Raw genomic sequence first — 17,342 nt, 5'->3', positions numbered from 1 at the left:
CCTTCTAAGTACTCTCTGCATTACTTTCTCATACTGTATTTTTTACACTGCTATTCAGTGGTATGGAGTATACAGTCTCCATTTTGGTAGGGGAGGGGAGGGCTTGGTCTTAGTAGTTGAGTACTCTATTGATCATTAGCAAACCTAACATGCGAAATTTATACAATGTCATGAGGGAGCAGAGATGGTACAGAGGAAAGAGTGCCTGACTCCCATTGCTGTGGCTGAGTTATTCTCAAACCTGGTATCATGTGGGTTGAGTTTGCTGTTGGTTCTTGTCCTTGTTCTGAGGGTTTTCCTCTAAGTTCTTCAGTTTTCCTCCCCCCACAGAAACCAACATTCCAAATTCTATTTCAACCTGGAGAAAGTGGACAAGAAGAGCCACCTTATGGAATGTTCACTGCTAAAATTCAGTCCATTCCCCATTAAGCCACATGTGAAATTGCAGATATCAAAGAATCAGACATTGCTCCCTTAGTGTTCTTTTATTGAGGGTGGGTACATGTACACATAAATAACTGCAACGTAAGAAACTTTGAGTAAAACATGACACTCTCTCTACTAGAGAACCACAATCTAAGATAATAATAACTTACACTTGCACTCTGTACCCTGTAAATATCATACCCTAAAAATCACTCTTAACAATGTGGTTTTGAAAAATATCTCCAAACTGCAGTGTTTTATGGAACCATTTCACGTCTATGCAAATGTAGCCCACCTGAGGGGCAAATGAAACTTACCTGAGTAAACATCAAAGAAACAAAAAAATCACTTTCTACTATTTTTTCCAATGGTTCGGCTTCATTTGCATGGACCTGAAATGGGTCTGTCTACTGATAAATATTCTATTGACATATACAGCAATGGTAAAATGTATTAATTATAACTTGTTATTATTTGTACATTTAAAAAAAATATTTGGGCCAGCTGCATGCCTTACCCTTACACATGAAAGCGTGCTATGAAAGGAGAGGTGCCTTAGGTACCTCTGATTCATTTGTCAATCAACTGTCATGGCATGCAGACCTCTATATTCAAAACAGCTTGAGCTGCAGCCAATCTAAAGGGAGTGAACAGCAGACAGAATTAATTTGTTGAGATTTACATCTCCTTCATCCAATCAATGTTTACTTGTTACAGTGAATTTGATATTCAAATGATCTGCTTTGCCATGGTGTAACATCACCACAGCATAATTTGCATTTGAGCTGAAACCAAGGGGCAGAGTCAACCTATTTATAGTGTGCCTTTTTTTTTAACATGTATCTTCTCCCTGTAATATCAATACATTATCTAGCAAATAGGTAGAGAGAACACTACTTGTGGGTGTTAAGGGCTGACCAGTATGGTAGTGAAGGTAAAGAATGTGGAATTTAAAGCATGGAGGAGGCGCTGACTTTTCCCTTGGGTGCTAATACTTCCAGCATAGCTGATGTCATTGCCGGAAGATCATACACATGCTGCCAGTTCCAATCCTTCCTTGCATTACTGTCTTCTAGAACCTGAGGCCAACTATCAGCTGCAAAAGAACAAAGTTCCATTTTAAAAATCTTTCTACTGATTATTTGGGATAATTATTGTTTTTAACCCTTTCACTCCCACAAGTGACCAAGACAGAATTTCTCCTTACAATATCAATACAATATCAAGCAGGCAGGTGATGAGAATAGAGAAGAATATCAATCATGGGATTATTAGTTGATGCGATACCAAATTCTCCAAACTAACATCATAAGAATGGTATGGCAGATAGTAAGGAGAATTACTTATTAGATCTTGGGAGTGAAAGGGTTAAAGTCAGTATCTACATTCTCTATACTCTTCTCTACACATTTCCATTGATACTGACATGGAGAATTCATTTATCGATCAAAGCTCCATGGGTTGGTGATCATTGTCTCTATTCTTATGATCTTACTGAATGATTCAGCAGAATTTCTGTGGGGAGAAATTAGATGCTGGTCACTCCTGGGGTTTAAAGGATTAATTTCTTCTCACTTACACCCAACCCCCTCCCCCCATGCAAAGTCTTTAAACCTTTAACTCCTATAATTGACCAAGACAGAATTACAATGTTGATACAATATCAACCAGACAAGTGATGACAGTCAATGTATCAACCAGACAAGAAAACTATCAATTTGGGGATAGTTAGTCAATCTAAGACTAAAATCTCTGAACTAACATTATAAGAGTTGTATGGTTGACAGTAAGGAGAACTACAAATTTGGTCTGGGAGTTGGAGGGTTAAACCTACCTATAGCCTGTCTTTCATCAGGTTCATATTCCATTTTCAAAGTTGGAATGAATTTTCGTATTGCACCAGCCAGCTCTTCAGGTGTGAAGCTTATGGCACTGATATTATATGTGCGCAAATTTAACTTATCTGAGGGTGCCTCTAACAACTCAACAGTTGCTCGTAAGCAATCTGGGAGATATATCATTGGCATTCTTGTATCAGGGCGCAGATAACATTTGTATTTGCCAGTTCTTAAGGCCTCATGGAAAATGTGGACAGCATAGTCTGTAGTACCACCCCCTGGGGCAGTCTCAGCTGAGATGACCCCTGGAAATCTGGCTGAGCGGAAATCCAAACCAAACTTGTGATGGTAGTACTGTTAAAGAGAGCACAAAGAAAAAAAATGGTAACTGAATGATGTGAAAAATAACAATGATGACAAGAATTATTGCAGGTAACTGATAAAACAAACAAAAAACAAGAAAAAAATTTTTGACTGATCAGTAGAAAAGATTTAAAACTTCATGGGTACCTCTCCAAGAAGTTCCATATGAACTTTGGAGACCCCATAGATGGTCTTTGGCCTCTGAACTGTCACATCAGGGGTGGGGCTTGACGGAGTTTCAGGACCAAATGCTCCAATTGTGCTTGGGCAGAACAGCCTCAAGTTATTTCTGCGGCACAGTTCAAAGATATTGTGAACACCTTCAACATTTACTTGTAGCGCTTGCGACACATTCTGTTCACCCACAGCACTAAGAATAGCACTGAAATGAACCAGCCAATCAATGCGTTCATTGACGACAATGGACTGAAGGTTTTTTAAGTCCAGGATGTCAGCATAAATGTATGGACCTGTCAGCATGGCATAAAAAAAAATTATCATTTAATGTATATATAAAAGCTACTAAACTGAAGCAGAGCTACTGAACAAAGAGAAAGTGTACTTTAGGCCCAAATTTGTAATTTTCTTGTCACTGCATTTGGTAGAAGATATTCACAGTGCCCTCTTTGATCTTGAATACATCAATGTATTAATTCATAATTCTTACTGAAAAAAAAAAACATTCAGTAAAGGAAATGATCACCAACTAATGAAGCTCTTGATTGTTAAACAAGTTCTCCATGTCAGCAACTTAGAAAGTGTACAGAGAACGGAAGGGAGAATATGCAAATTGATGTGTGGGATGATAGGGTTAAGATATTCAAGTTCAACCAAAAACAATTAATGAAAAATTCAGGGAAGACCGTTCAACACAATGTATGTGAATTAATTGACAACAGGAGAAAGAGCAATTGCCAAACTTACCACTCTCCAAAACATCCCATGATGCTTTTGCAATGTCTGACATGATGACATTATCTCTTCCATACTTCTCTCTGAAGCAATAGAGGAAATAATCACAGACAAAATTAGCTAATAAGTTACAACCACTTAGTATATTTAATCAGTGTAAAAATAATTCATTCAAAAATTTCTGTCGGATGAAAAAGTATCCTTGGTAACAGATGAGAAATTATTTTTCCTCTTTGTTATCAAAAGTATCCTTAATCCCGATAAATGAACCGACTTCAATTGTTTATGTCTGCCAGACTAAGAACCTTTTTGTTTTATGTAGACGTCTGAATAACTTGAATAACAATTTCTACAGGTACTACTCTGTAAACAATATATATTCTTACCTTTTTCTAAATAAAGTTTTTCATTACTCATTACAATTGAAAAAAAGGTATGATATTGAGCAGTGGCTACGGTATTGACTCAGCTGTGCCAAAGGGGATTTAGTACCTTGGTTCAAATCAAACCGATCTCATGCGTTATAAAGCTAGCTCAGTCCAATTGATCTAGCTTGTTGTTGTTCACAACAAGTGACCAACAATTAAAATTTTGACTGAATATTTGTTAACCTCGTCGATATAAATTCCTCGGCATTTCTTGCATACTTCAGCGAGTTATTGTTCCGTGTCTAACCACGTTAGTTAACACGTCACTTTGACGATGCACTTGCTAGTAGAAATAAAGTAAAGTAAGTCAAAGGGAAGATATATGGAGCGAATGGAATATCGAACCGTAAATAAACTGTATCACGTTGCAACCGCGTGGCATAAAAAAATGTAATTATAAGTTGACTTATAAGTTGGAACCGAAGACAGGCACTTTTTCGGTTTTTCCTTACCTTAAGATTTTAGCAAGACCACGTCCAAGTTGTCCCAAACTACCTGCATAAACAAAAATAATTATTTGATTATAAAGAATTTGTTATCAAGAAACAAGGACTGATATAAATTTGTGTCCATCTTCAATTTCAAAGTATTGACCCGTGAGGCGATAGCATCAAAGTACGTCTTCACAAAAATGTGTTCGTCGTAGGACGAATGCATTAATAAAACCCACGTTTCTCGTCGTTTCCGGGAGTATCTCTCACGTTTCTTTGCTTTAAACGCTTCAAAACAGTTCTTTAATGCTGGATGAACAAAACTTATGATGAAAATTATCCTAAATACAGGGCAACTACGGGGCAGAAGTTAATATTAACTGAAGACTAACACATCGCGAATGACGTACCGGTGATCAAAATTCGCGGGAAATCTTTCTTCGCTGCTGAGTAAAACGTACGCGTCTTTCCAATAACATTCTCGGTCATACAAACAAAGTGGCCCAATCTCAAGTTCTTCGCAAACATTTCTGTCCAAAATCAAAAGGTCAAAACGATAGGATATGGTACACCTTAAACGTTGAACTACGATGGTTACGTGACTGCTTTCCGTGGACTCATGAATTATGTGCGTTTGTTGTGCCTTGGGGCGTTAAGAGGGAGTGCAGGGGGTGTGTTAATTCAATTGACCAATCACGAGTGAGAAGAGGTTATTGAAATGATAGTGCTCACGTGCTCTTTACTATGAATTCATAATAACATGCGTGATCTGTGCGTGAAAACTATATAAGCCACAAGCTTGATTTAGAAACCATAATTAAAAAGTCAAAGTCATCTTCTTTATAATAAAGTTCGGATATAACGCGCGCCGTCATTGGTTGAAAGAGGGTGCTCTATGAGAGTATAGAACATGGAGCTTAACTAAAGCTGTTATTCCATATGTTAAATTGAACTATGTCCGACCTTTTCTGGGACTTTTCTCTAATTTTTTTTTCTTTCATTGAAAGTGAAATTTCGGAACGGGCGAGTCGGTAAATAGTAACAGAAGAACCAAACAAAGGTGTGTAAACGTGCTAGGCGCCGTAATTGACGTTATTATAACGTGAGCTGAGACGAAAATCCTCAAAGAGAAAACGAAATGGACAGTCCGAGTTTTGAAGGTTTTCACACTTCAGTTAGATTGCAAGCTTACGTACGATAATGATAATCAAACACAGCGAACACTTGTGTAGTATATATAGTTTCGTGTTCAAAAACAAAACAACAGAACAGGAATGATGATAAATATAGACAAACTGGCATAACTGTTAAAATTCATACTAATTATGATGGTGTCAGAGCGACCGTGATCAAGCTGAGTTTCATTCATAAAACACACCCTTGAACAGTTTGTTTTCTAATTGTCATGCGAAAAAACTGGCGTTTTTTCATGAGCCACAATTCGCCCGGATTTCACTGAACATTTCACTTGCAGGTTCTGTATTAGAGACTAAAAAACTTCAGGCAAAAGCGTCAAATTCGACCTGCCGAACTATTAAGTTTGTAAACTATTGCAAAATGTGAACATTCATGGTTTGACATTTTTGACAGCTTTATTCTCGTACAGCCAATCAGAATATTTGAACCATTCTAACAGGGTTCTGAGTGGCTTATTGTAGCGTGCTTTATGAGGGTATAAAGCTTGCTAACGACACTGTTGTTCGCTTTGGAAATTAAGTTTGTTTTGAAAATTGAAAGTAATGCATGGGGAATTTAACGGATTCTTCATCATAAAACAAATAGAGAAGCCTTGACTGTGCTCTGTTCTGTTGTGAAGCACTTAGGAAGCGGCTAGAGCTCTCAAGAAGTGGGGAGAAACATTCGAATAAGTCTCGTGTTTCTCTCTACACTTCTTTCGTGCTCTGGCCGCTCACAGAGCACATTCAAGGCTTCTTTATTTGTTAAATCAAGATGTCCATGAGTTTCCTTATTGGTTAAAGTAGCTATGTAAAGATCTTTTTATGCAGGTTTGTGAATACTATGCGTAAATTTGACGGTAGGATTCTTTTCCCTGTAACTCTGCGTGCATTTTTACACAAACGAATAAAGGTATCGCTTTTGGAGAATACCTGGCGATCACAGGATTCATTTTTCCAAACTTCTTTGAAAGCTGGTGTCCAGGGTCTGAGGATAGATCGACCAACAGGGGCATGGAACCAAATCACGCGACTTGTCTCCTACAGTTTTCTACTTCTTCGTTCCCGAAGCAAATTTCCCTGCTTAGATAAAGATGGAACGTAGCACTGCCTATTTTTCCGTAGTTCTTGCTTCATTTTTGGCTTTCTGCAGTGCTGATGGCAATGGAACAATACCTGCAATAATCTGGCATGGAATGGGTTAGTTTACAAGGCTGGGTTTCCGCACAGCCCCATACAACATTATGCATTCAGTTCTTGGATAGAGAAAACAATGACAAAAACAATACATTGCCATAGATCTGTTTTACAATAGTATGGGGCTGTGCGGAAATTTTACCCAAGGCTGAATATAATGAAATGATCCTTAGCGGAAAAATATTTTTAAGTGGCAATTTGCAGGCCTGTGGTGACGTGAATTTCGCTTTCGGCATGATAGCCGGTTGCCTCGACCGATTGTTCGATTATTTTAATTGAAAGGAAAAGGATAGAAGTTAATTTTTACTTCGTAAAAGGAAGGTGATTATGTTTGTTTTTGCGAAATGCTTATTGTCATTCCGTGGCAGGGAAGGTTAAAGGAATTTAATTTCGTTCCTCTTGCTCGTTGCGTTGTTGAAAATATTCAGTCGTCACCCGTGAATAGCTAAAGATTTGGTTTATTCAATGTGTTCAACACACTCTAAGAGTCAGTGTTTTGCATTTAGTGGCATGTGTAGCAGTGACATAACACCTCAAACAAATTATTTCTGGGGAATGTTGTCTTTGGTCTTATTTGCTATCTCGAGCATGCGCATGGAAATCAATTGTTGGCCTTAAGTGTGCAATATTTAACAAATAGATTCCAAGTTGCCGTGCGTCTGTTCAGTAATAGATCACAGATGATGTCAAAATGTGGTAGGAACAAAAAAGTGGCACACGAGGCGCAGCCGAGTGTGTCACTGCTGTTCTTACCACATTTTGACATCCTCTGTGATCTATTACTGAACAGACGCACAGCAACTTGGAATCTATTTGTTTTATATAATAAAGAATTTAAAAAAAGTTTTGATGATGATGTCATCTATACGCCTGTCCTCCAATAGATCATAAGTGAGAACCAATCAAGATGCATGCATGACTGAGCTTATTATATAAAATGCAACACTCAAATAGAGGGAATTTACTTTCATGTAACAAATCTGAATCTGAGACTGAATCTTTCACTACAGGTCAATATTTTAAAACCCCTCACTCCCTCCCCTCTCAAAGTCATTGTCAGAAATTTAAGTGAAAGGAAGCACTGCTTACAGCATTTCAAAATCATTGATTGAGTTCTCTTGTTTATCAAAAGGGGTGAATTCTGTCATAGATTCATATAGTTTTGTATGATCTCATTGAAAATGCAATGCAATATACAATAGGCAGTAATTTTGAAAATCCAGACTTGACACTTCACTGTACAATACAAGTAAATTTGCCAACTTATGCTGATTTTTTTGCACGTAGGTGATTCATGCTGTAACCCCCTGAGCATGGGATCAATCAAGACAATGCTGGAAAATAAAATTCCTGGTATTTATGTACGGTCGTTGATGATTGGAGATTCAGTCATACAGGTAAAGTCATGTTAAAAAAAAAATCAGTTTTCTTTCACCATCTTCCTTGGCATGCAAACCTTAAATGGAAACTAGATAAAGTTAACAGGACCACAGTACAAGAGAGAAACTCAAGGCAATCAACAGTCATTCAATACAGCTTAACTAAATGTTTTTATCACTGAAAATACAATACTCATTGAAGTAAGCAATGGCCATGGCGCAGTAGAAGAAACAATCAGCTTGCTGATACATACTAAACACACAAACAGGTTCAAGAATAGGCGCGTGTGCTCTCTTGTTAATACCAGCATACATATGATTTTATACGTGTACTTTATGCATTTTTTCAGGCATATTCAGTATCTTTATCGTTGCCCTGCACAGTATTTCTCAGAGAAATCTTTTTTATCAATAACTTGGCTGTGACAACAACTGCACTTAAAAGTGATGTTTCTCTTGTTTCAGGACACTGAGAATGGCTTCTTCATGAATGTTAATGACCAGGTACTTTGTAATTTTTACAGTTCATTTTTAGTTCCAGCTCATTCAGTTGCAACATTTATTGAATGATGCACAAATTGCCAAAATTTCTTGAACAAACTTTTTATACAATGTTTTACTCAGAAACTGGTTCTACTTAGCTTCTATTTAAATTTAAATGACTGTTTGCCTCATTTTGTATTTATGGTGCAATCAGGATTTGCATTTTGTTAAAATATTGTAGTAGGATTGACTGTTTTCTTAGTTAGAGTTTTTTCACTGTTTATAGTTGTGTTTCCCCTCACTTCCTTTTTTTCTGTGTGAATGTAATCACCAATCATAGGTTTGGTGCAAAATATTTTATCAAGGAGATAAGAGACTAGGGATACTAGTTAACAGAGGGAGAGAGAAACAATAACAATAATGAGCAATAATATTATTCCTTTACATCCTAGCATCAGTATCCATATTCTCTCTGCTCTTCTCTATACACTTTCTTTGGTACTGACAAGGAGAATTTGTTTAACAATCAATGCTTCTTAGGTTGGCAATTGTTTTGTTAATTGTCATGATTTTAATTAATGATTAACGTAAGGAGAATGGAGATGCTGATAACTTTTAGAGCCAGTTTAAAGGGTTACTGCCGGGAAGGAAGGCAGTAAGGAACCAAAAGGATTGGTAGACCCAATTTTTGGTTTATTATTTAACTACAACACTGCCTGAAATTGAATTTTTCCTGACAGGTCAAACAGGTTTGCGACAAAGTTGCTAATGATCCAAAGCTGAAAAATGGATACAATGCGCTGGGGTTTTCACAAGGAGGACAGTTCTTGTGAGTACAAGTGCTCATAAACTGTTTTCTTTTATTGCACCCTACAGTGGATATTTAATTAATGTCATATCTTTGCTGCCTAGAGTCTATGGTTGTAATTTTGTCCAAGTGATTCCTTAAACAAAATTATTTTCTATTTTAACAGTTGCAGAACGTGGAGTTGTAAATTTACATCAGTCATATGAATCAAAGATTTTGTCAGCATCAATATGCATGTCTGTTCTTTAAATTTGCAGATCAATGTTAACATTATTAAATCAAAATTTGTACCATAATGCCTGTAATTTCTTTAGTTTCATCACTTTTCTGCTTGTTTTTGTTTCATTTTGTTTTGTTTTTCTAAGGCGTGCTGTTGCTCAGAGATGCCCTAACCCTCCCATGCTGAACTTGATAAGCTTTGGTGGACAGCACCAAGGTGAGAAACTCATGTGTAACAAATGTTGTTTAACTCTTCATTAATTTTAGAAACAAGTGAAATTCATTTCTTGACCTTTCACTCTTTGTGTGTAGGTGTTTTTGGATTTCCTCATTGCCCAGGGGAAAATTCCACCATTTGCTCTGTGCTCAGAAAGTTACTTAACTTTGGGGCTTATGAATCGTGAGTTAACCTTTATACTTGATTGTTCTAGTGCTCATTTTGTTCTGTCAGTTTTATTTAGTATCACTTGGGAACACTGACTCCAAAGAAAGAAATTGCAAGAAACGTTCATGTATTCAAGTGGAAGGTTAAATTTGTCTTTTTCAAACTGTTTCTCTGAATTGTCACTGAATGATTACCCCTTTCACTGTCAACATCAAAACTTCAGATCAATATCAGTATCTGGGCAACTGCCCACCTACCCCTCCCCTAACTCAACAACAGTCAATTGACAACAAGTTAAGGTTAATGTTGGGTTAGGGGAGGGGTAGGTGGGCAGTTGCTCAGATGCTAATATTGATTCAAAAATTCAATTCTCCCCACTTCCTTCCTCCTTAAATTTCATAACATTTCAGCTCTGAGAAAATGTTATTCAATCAAATGATATCCCTAGGTTGTTGTTTTTGTTTCTTTTATCACCTATCTGCCTGAAAATGAAGTTATGTTTTATAAGAAAAATTACTTTCTATTGCCACCTGGATGTGGAAGGGCTTTGAATCATACCATAGAAAATGCAACTGGCTAGAATACATGAAAGCTTCTATATTTTGTGCTGAAGAAGGTGATTATGTATATTTGATAAGTTACAGATCTTATTTGTATTATTTATTGTCCATTTCCTTATTTTTTCCATTTTCCCCATTCCTTTACAGATGGATTCAAAAGAAGTAAGTATCTTCTCTAAGTCATTAATATTATTATCAAGATTTCAGTGAGAGTTCACAGCTGAAAGAACACTAAGAACTTCAAGATTTTTTATTTGTGTCTGATTTGCTGGGAAGAAGTGCATTTTGACAAAGGACTGATGCTCAAAACATCAGCTTTGAAACTCTTTATGGTGGCCAATTTATGTGATCAACTCAGTTGAAAATACATAATTATCCTGTTATACTCTCTCACTAAGGCAGCACTACAGTTTTTCAAAAATGTACCCCCTTTCTTTATTTGTGTCATTTTTTAGCCTTGTTCAAGCAGAGTATTGGCATGACCCTCTGAATGAGGAAGAGTACAGAGAGAAAAGTGTGTTCCTGGCTGATATAAACCAAGAAAAGGTGAATAGATTCAATTGTGGTTTTTAAAATCAAAACGACAGCCTCTACCTGATAAGTTTGAGTATTCTCTTTACCTCATTGCTGGGCAATAAATGGATATTATAGAGAAAGGTTAATACATGTTAATTACTTCTGAGAGTTAAACCCTTTTAATTAACTAAAAAGATCTCATCAGTAATTCTCCTTTCTGTCTCCCATACATTTCTTGTGATGTTAGTTTGGAGAATTTGGTATTGGATCAACTTATAATCCCCTAACTGATATTCTTCTTTATTCTCATCACTTGTCTGCTTGATATTGTATTGATATTGTAAGGAGAAAAATTCTGTCTTGGTCACCCATGGGAGTTAAAGGTTTAAGAGTTATATCATCCATTTCTACTGCAAAAGTAAAGAGGATTTCAGTGGAATATTGTATGTTTGGTATGGTATGCTGTTTCAGAGGAAATTACCTTTTATTGATTTCATCTTAGAAATGGGCCTTATTATTAAAATTAACAGGAGAAGATTCCTCAGTATAAAGAGAACCTGATGAAATTAAAGAACTTTGTGATGGTCATGTTTGGCAAAGACACCATGGTGGATCCCAAGGAATCTGAGGTATGAGCTACTTCCATGAAGATAGGGATTCTAAGGGGGATGAAGTGATCTGTCTTGAAACCCACAGGCTAACTGATTTTAATTTTTACATACCTTTCTTCTGTAATTGGAATGTGATGGTGTTTCATATTTTTCAAAGTTTTATATCAACCTTAGAAAAGATCAGTAAAACTAGTAAAGACAACAGTTCAAAATAACAGTTCTTTGAGTCAAATTACTCTCATCAGTTATGTTTACAATCAATTGCAGAACAGGTTTTTAAAGAGCTATTTATATCTTCTTTTTCCTTATTGCCCTGACAATGTTGCTTTTTTTTAACTCTCTAGTGGTTTGGTTTCTATAAGCCTGGTCAGGGTGTGGAGAAATATACTCTGCAAGAGAGTCCATTGTACCAAGAGGTGGGCAACTCTGCTCTTTTTTAAAATAATCATATTGAGGGTCTACAGGTAGATACGAGTCATGTTAGCATCTTCCAAGTTTGGAAAAGTACCTACTTCAAAGGTAGGGGGGGGGGGGGGAAGAGGTGGGTCTAGAGTGAAGAAAGCAACTTAAATTTGCAAAATTTTTCTTATTCACAATTAACTGTCAAATTGTTTTGAGAAAAATATAGACAAGTCTGTTTGAATGGAAGTTTTTACCAATTAAAACTGTCTTGTCAAGGTTGCAAACATGGAACAAGATAACTTTTTCATCCTGACTACTTTTTGAATGTCAAATACAACAGAAAATACATTTGACCATTTCCAATTCTGCTCAGACTGTGACTGTGATTGTGAAATATTTTCTATAAATTATGTTTCCTTTCTTATTGTAGGATTGGCTTGGACTAAAGCAAATGGACAAAGACAACAAACTCCATTTCCTAACTGCAGATGGGGATCACCTGCAATTTACTGAAGAGTTTTTTAATAAACAGATCATACCATTTTTGAAGTAAATTCACAAGATGGTTAAAGAAGCTCTACACTCTGTTGTTGGACAGTTAATGATTTTTCATCAGACAATCATACGACTGTTGACTGTTTAGCCCTTATTGCTTAAAAAAGTACTGATTAATGATGGTTAGATGATAGAGTGTTTGTAAATGCGTGACTGAGTATTTTACATTTTTGTAGAATGATTTTTTGATACTTTGATTGTTTGTTACTTGTGAAATTTAAAGTAGAAAGGAACTACAGTGTAAACAATCAAAACTAAGATACATCAAAATTTTATTTCTATATTAACTAAATACTTTAACTTTAAATAATACCATAGCAAATTAAGGAACAATTTTGCCAAATCTTGTTCCAAATAAATACCTTAACTTTGGTTTGTTTTAATGTAATTTATTCAATGCAGTTTTATCTTATAATATTACTATTTCTAGAGCCTTATTGCCTGTAATTAAAACCTGTTTTTAAAGTGTTTTACAATGTTAAAACTTAAGTGTTTCACAAATTTTGTTTCCACTTTTAATTGACAATTTCTTAGCTTGAGTGCAAATAACCTAAACAACCTCCCTCTCTCTTGGGCTCTTTGATCCCCCCTTTCTCTACCCCCTTTACATTTTAATTTTCTAGCAACAATCTTATCAAACTTGCATATTGGACCCCACTACATACATAATATGGTTTCTGAAGCATAATTCTTTATTTTCTATCCCTTCCAAGGCTCTTGTATTTTAGGTCTTCCAGTCCTAAATCCTTCCTCTAACCCATCTAAAACATTCATGTCCTCAGAAGACAATTGAAAGTCAAATATACTGACATTTTCTACAATACGAGATGATTGACTAGACTTTGGAATACAAATATAGTTTTTCTGTATACACCATCTCAATAAAATCTGTGCTGGAGTTTTTACATGCTTATCAGCAACAGCTTTAATTGTTGGGTGGTCAAGTTTCTTGCCTCTTGTCAATGGTGAGTAAGCCTGGATGGCAATGCCTTCCTCTTTACAATAGTTGACCACATCACTTTCTTGTAAAAAGGGATGAACTTCAATCTGGTTGACAGAGGGCATAACAGTTGAGTGCTTCTTTAGTTCTTCAAGGTGGTGAATACCAAAGTTAGACACACCTATTGACCTGTGGAGAAAAATTTCAAAATATTTATTACCAATAATTAGCATGACTTAGACACTTCTTGATCTCTTTTTCTTTTATAGTGGAAATAGACTCATTCTAAGCCAAGTCTGAACTCTTCATAGTAAACACTTCCATTGTGCTGAAGTGGGAAAATCCTTCAAAATTTTTGACAAGCAATCTGGTCCCTTCTCATTATGGGAGTTCCCCAAGCATACCACTATTAATAGCATTTTTCAGAAGTGCAAATCACATTCCTGAGATAGTATTTTTTAACGTCACTATTTGAATGATGGCATGTTATGTGTGCCTGAGGCAATGCACGAAAGTGTACCTTAAGACAGGCAGAGGGGGAGGAGGAGGTGATGTGGGCATGCTTGAAGTCAGAGCCTTCTCAGTTCTCTACTAAACAAGACTTACCCTGCTTGTATGAACAGTGAAACTTCAAATAAATTATGACAAATTGAGACAAAAAAAAAAACCCATTAGCATTCATCGCACACCGGTTACATGAAGATTTCTACAAACCTAACTAGTCCTTGCTGTCGTAGCTTGACCATAGCACTCCATGAGGATATTACATTATCAGGAACCGGGGAATGCATCAAATACAAGTCCACGTATTCCATTCCTAATTTTCCTAAGCTCTTATTGAACGCTGCTAGCGTTTTGTCGAAGCCGTGATCATCATCATATAACTTTGTGACCACAAATATATCTTCTCGTGGAATTTTGCTTTCCTTGATGGCTTCACCAACACTGTCCTCGTTTTTGTATCTAGCAGCAGTGTCGATTTGTCTGTACCCATTTTCCAAAGCGCATCGTACGGCATTTTTAGTTTCCACGCCAGATCCTGCTTGGTAGACACCCAATCCAAAGATGGGGATCTTTACGCCGTCGTTAAGAGTCAAAGCTGAAGAAATATTGACATCAGGCTCACTTCTAGAAGGAGCTATGGAGTACAACTTCGCGTGTTTTACTTTGAAAGCTTTGTCTTCACACTTATCAGCGTCCCTGTTACACGTTTCATCGGCCAAAGAGAGGGGCACAATCAATAAAATAACAATTAGGTTAGTCATCTCTCGTTAGACGCTAACAAACTTAAGGAGTAAGAGGAATTCCAAATAATTCTTTTTCGACATGGCTGCTAGCGTGTACAATAGGAATTTCTCGGACTCACCTTCGCTTCCAAGCCTGCTGGATTGCAAACCGCGCTCTTTTGACAGATACCATACAAAATGTTCGAGTGGTTACCATCGGAGAGGAAACTGGTTTTCTCCACCGAATCATTTCTTAATAATATTTTACGTGACCTACTGTATGTCTTCCGATATCGCCGCCGCCGAGAAAATCAGTGTTTTTAAGTTTTTTCATTTGGCTTAGTTACCAGTCTTCTGAGGAATCTTGGAAGTAGCATGTGTCAATAATTTTGTGCTGGTTGTTTTTCTTTTTCTTTTTCCAGAAAAAGTTTCAGTCTGGGAGCAAATGTCATAAAATAAGGTCCCGTGTGAAGTTCGTGCTGAAAGCAAGCACCTAGTGTAAAAGTGTTCATTAGGTCCTACTAAACATGAAAAGTTTTGGTGCCAGCTTTGCCACTTGCTCAGACGGCTTTTAAGGGGGGGTTAAATTCTGACCCATGAAATCCAGCGTGAAAACGAGGCTAAAACACATAATTCCTCATAACTTTATTAATAACAGACAAAAATACACCAGACTTGCTCACATGATTGGGCATGATCCTCCCTGTTGGTTTATGTTAATTTACATAGGTCACGTGACCTTACGCATGAAAGCGAGGCTGAAACACATAATTTACTATTAATTTGTCCAAAAAAATCCTTATCATGCCAAACTTGCTCACCTTAGTCAGTTAGACATCTTGTATCGATTGGTGCCACTTTGTAGTGTCACGTGACCTCATACATGGAAATGAGGCTGGATTGCAAAACACGCCAAAGGTGAACACATCATCCAGGACAATAACGTTGACTCATTGTAATGCATATTAATGCTGTATGTATAGCATTTGAATGAAAAAAATAAAAGCTAAAAAGCTGCAGTGATAATGTATTTCGTGTGGCTTATGACTTTATTATGAGCAATTCATACAATCCTATTTCGCAATGGGAGACAAGTCGTTGTGGCATGGGGAACGGAATGTGAGGCAACGCACAGAGACGTCAGGCATTTACGAAGTACACAAGAAGAAGCCGACACGAATATTATTTTACATGCTCTGGATGCCTCTGCTCAAGGTGCTACCCAACTATCTATATATTCTCCTGACACTGATATTCTTGTTTTGGCTCTCCGACGGTATCCAGATTTGTGCTCCAACCCTTGCTTTGTTACTGGAACCGGCAGTAGTCGTAGAGTTATCAACTTGAAGTCAATCGCAGACGCCCTTGGGCCCACTAAGACGGCTGCGCTGCCAGTATTTCATGCGTTGACCGGAGCAGATGCTACTGGGAGTTTCTCTGGAAAGGGAAAAGCCATTTGTTGGGATGAGTTTGATAACACCAGCACTCCTATCTTGCAAGCTCTTGCTAACCTCGGTTGTGGGGAACAGCCAGATGACGGCACAAGAAGTGGAGTGGAACAGCTGGTTTGTCGGATATACCAACCAAAGACAGACATCAAAACTGTCAAAGCCCTCAGATGGTCCCTCTTTAAGAAAAATCAAGCTGAGTCTGAGAGGTTGCCGCCCACACAAGCTGCTCTCCATCAAGCCATACTGAGAACGCACTACCAGCTTCTTGTTTGGAACAACGATCATGTAGCAAACCCGGTGTTGCCCTCACCAGAAGGCTATGGATGGCAAGATGAAGATGGAAAGTGGGTACCAGTCATGAAAAATCTTCCACCAGCTCCAGAGGCAATTATACAGCTTGTCCGATGCAAGTGCGCCAAGTCCCGTTGCCCTAACAACCGTTGTCAGTGTCAAAAAGCCGGACTTTTCTGTACTGATCTCTGTCTGTGCTTTGAAGATTGCCAGAACGAGTATACTGAAAGTGATGATGAGTATGATGAAGACGAAGTCGAACAGGAAATTCCATAGGAATGGACAACAGAACAATGTATATAGATATTCAGTAAGACTTTCATGACTGTATATATAAAACAGCAGTGGTCGCTATTTTCATTTTCTGCCCTTGTTCCAATATACATGCGAAAATGAATACATGGAACCAGTATCATAAGTTGGCAAAATTATTGATTATGTGTACAAGATAAATTCTCAAATGGAGCCTCCGCAGTATTTGCTTTATCCGTCTTGTCCCTGTGCTATGTGCCATAGGACAATGATTAGTTGAGGTTTTTATATCTGAAATCGGATAACCAGATATGTATCTGCCTAGTAGTTGTTAATACATTTGGCAGGACAAATGCCATCCTACACGATGCTACCAGATATATCCAGCCTCGTTTCCATGTATGGGGTCACGTGACACTACAAAGTGGCACCAATCGATGCAAGATGTCTAACTGACTAAGGTGAGCAAGTTTGGCATGATAAGGATTTTTTTG

General features: G+C 37.3%; 3 protein-coding genes across 4 annotated transcripts; 1 reads left to right on the top strand and 2 right to left on the bottom strand.

Annotated features, from left to right (window-relative positions):
- Positions 1-470: 470 nt before the first annotated feature.
- LOC113670289 (L-threonine 3-dehydrogenase, mitochondrial) lies at positions 471-5,064 on the bottom strand. 2 transcript variants are annotated; one of them, XM_027186409.2, is made up of 6 exons: positions 4,809-5,064; positions 4,420-4,462; positions 3,552-3,622; positions 2,775-3,097; positions 2,261-2,618; positions 471-1,522 (listed from the first exon to the last, which is right to left on the bottom strand). In XM_027186409.2, the coding sequence occupies exons 1-6, from the start codon at positions 4,924-4,926 to the stop codon at positions 1,377-1,379; spliced, it is 1,059 nt and encodes a 352-aa protein (XP_027042210.2). In that variant the 5' UTR covers positions 4,927-5,064; the 3' UTR covers positions 471-1,376. The 2 variants fall into 2 exon arrangements, with proteins under 2 accessions (XP_027042210.2, XP_089045117.1); XM_089188991.1 differs by lacking the exon at positions 4,809-5,064 and adding an exon at positions 4,638-4,753.
- A 338-nt stretch (positions 5,065-5,402) lies between these two features.
- LOC113670288 (palmitoyl-protein thioesterase 1) lies at positions 5,403-13,189 on the top strand. The gene is made up of 12 exons (XM_027186408.2): positions 5,403-5,458; positions 6,487-6,773; positions 8,058-8,167; positions 8,615-8,653; positions 9,373-9,461; positions 9,806-9,876; positions 9,972-10,059; positions 10,752-10,766; positions 11,060-11,150; positions 11,651-11,749; positions 12,076-12,147; positions 12,564-13,189. Exons 2-12 carry the CDS (start codon positions 6,668-6,670, stop codon positions 12,684-12,686), a joined length of 903 nt encoding a protein of 300 aa, XP_027042209.2. The 5' UTR covers positions 5,403-5,458; positions 6,487-6,667; the 3' UTR covers positions 12,687-13,189.
- Positions 12,608-15,209, bottom strand: LOC113670287 (uncharacterized). The gene is made up of 3 exons (XM_027186406.2): positions 14,995-15,209; positions 14,343-14,828; positions 12,608-13,817 (listed from the first exon to the last, which is right to left on the bottom strand). The coding sequence occupies exons 1-3, from the start codon at positions 15,102-15,104 to the stop codon at positions 13,388-13,390; spliced, it is 1,026 nt and encodes a 341-aa protein (XP_027042207.2). The 5' UTR covers positions 15,105-15,209; the 3' UTR covers positions 12,608-13,387.
- Positions 15,210-17,342: the final 2,133 nt, after the last annotated feature.

The sequence above is a fragment of the Pocillopora damicornis genome, chromosome 12 (assembly GCF_964200805.1).
Source record: "Pocillopora damicornis chromosome 12, jaPocDami1.2, whole genome shotgun sequence".
NCBI lineage: Eukaryota > Metazoa > Cnidaria > Anthozoa > Scleractinia > Pocilloporidae > Pocillopora > Pocillopora damicornis.
This window is presented reverse-complemented; position numbering and strand designations above follow the sequence as displayed.

What these genes read in the sequence shown, in the direction of transcription:
- LOC113670289 (XM_027186409.2), bottom strand. Translation starts at nt 4,926, where the DNA reads ATGTTTGCGAAGAACTTGAGATTGGGCCACTTTGTTTGTATGACCGAG. An exon ending in CCCGCGAATTTTGATCACCG is followed by an intron (nt 4,463 to 4,808) that starts GTACGTCATTCG and finishes TTGTTTATGCAG; the next exon opens with GTAGTTTGGGACAACTTGGA. An exon ending in ATATGGAACTTCTTGGAGAG is followed by an intron (nt 2,619 to 2,774) that starts GTACCCATGAAG and finishes TCTCTTTAACAG; the next exon opens with TACTACCATCACAAGTTTGG.
- LOC113670288 (XM_027186408.2), top strand. Translation starts at nt 6,668, where the DNA reads ATGGAACGTAGCACTGCCTATTTTTCCGTAGTTCTTGCTTCATTTTTG. An exon ending in AATAATCTGGCATGGAATGG is followed by an intron (nt 6,774 to 8,057) that starts GTTAGTTTACAA and finishes TTTTGCACGTAG; the next exon opens with GTGATTCATGCTGTAACCCC. An exon ending in TCACAAGGAGGACAGTTCTT is followed by an intron (nt 9,462 to 9,805) that starts GTGAGTACAAGT and finishes TGTTTTTCTAAG; the next exon opens with GCGTGCTGTTGCTCAGAGAT.
- LOC113670287 (XM_027186406.2), bottom strand. Translation starts at nt 15,104, where the DNA reads ATGATTCGGTGGAGAAAACCAGTTTCCTCTCCGATGGTAACCACTCGA. An exon ending in CAGCAGGCTTGGAAGCGAAG is followed by an intron (nt 14,829 to 14,994) that starts GTGAGTCCGAGA and finishes AACGTGTAACAG; the next exon opens with GGACGCTGATAAGTGTGAAG. An exon ending in CGACAGCAAGGACTAGTTAG is followed by an intron (nt 13,818 to 14,342) that starts GTTTGTAGAAAT and finishes TTTTCTCCACAG; the next exon opens with GTCAATAGGTGTGTCTAACT.